The sequence below is a fragment of the Penaeus monodon genome, chromosome 28 (genome assembly GCF_015228065.2).
Source record: "Penaeus monodon isolate SGIC_2016 chromosome 28, NSTDA_Pmon_1, whole genome shotgun sequence".
NCBI lineage: Eukaryota > Metazoa > Arthropoda > Malacostraca > Decapoda > Penaeidae > Penaeus > Penaeus monodon.
This window is the reverse complement of record NC_051413.1, coordinates 35671512-35671824: the sequence shown is the minus strand read 5'-3', so window position 1 is coordinate 35671824 and position 313 is coordinate 35671512. Positions and strand designations below refer to the sequence as shown.

The 313-nt window shown below is 44.7% G+C and overlaps 1 protein-coding gene across 1 annotated transcript in view; it reads right to left on the bottom strand.

Moving 5' to 3' along the window:
* Positions 1-313, bottom strand: part of LOC119591194 — a 2976-nt gene that overhangs the window by 2267 nt on the left and 396 nt on the right. Inside the window, exon 2 of the mRNA XM_037939905.1 lies at positions 167-209. Coding sequence (XP_037795833.1) covers positions 167-209 — 43 coding nt within the window. The remainder of the gene's footprint in view (positions 1-166; positions 210-313) is intronic.

Sequence of the window (313 nt, the reverse complement as noted above, 5' to 3'; positions counted from 1 at the left end):
TTTACATAAGCGCACATATATACAGTGTATATACGTGTTTAAGTATATACACACAACATACTAATGAACGGTAGAGGAAAAGCACCATATATATTTCTCCAAAAGCGTCAATATTTAAGGCAGCGTTTCCTTCGAACATTTGGCTCATTGCACAACAGTACCGTACCTCTGAGGTGTTGCTCCTGTGTCTGCACGCGTTTCCCCAGCCTCTCTTATAGCGAGCCGGAGAGGGCGAGGGGGGTGAGGGGAGAGGCGGACGTATCTTCTGCTTCTTTTACGATAAGCAGGAACACAGATAGATAAGGCTTTACTT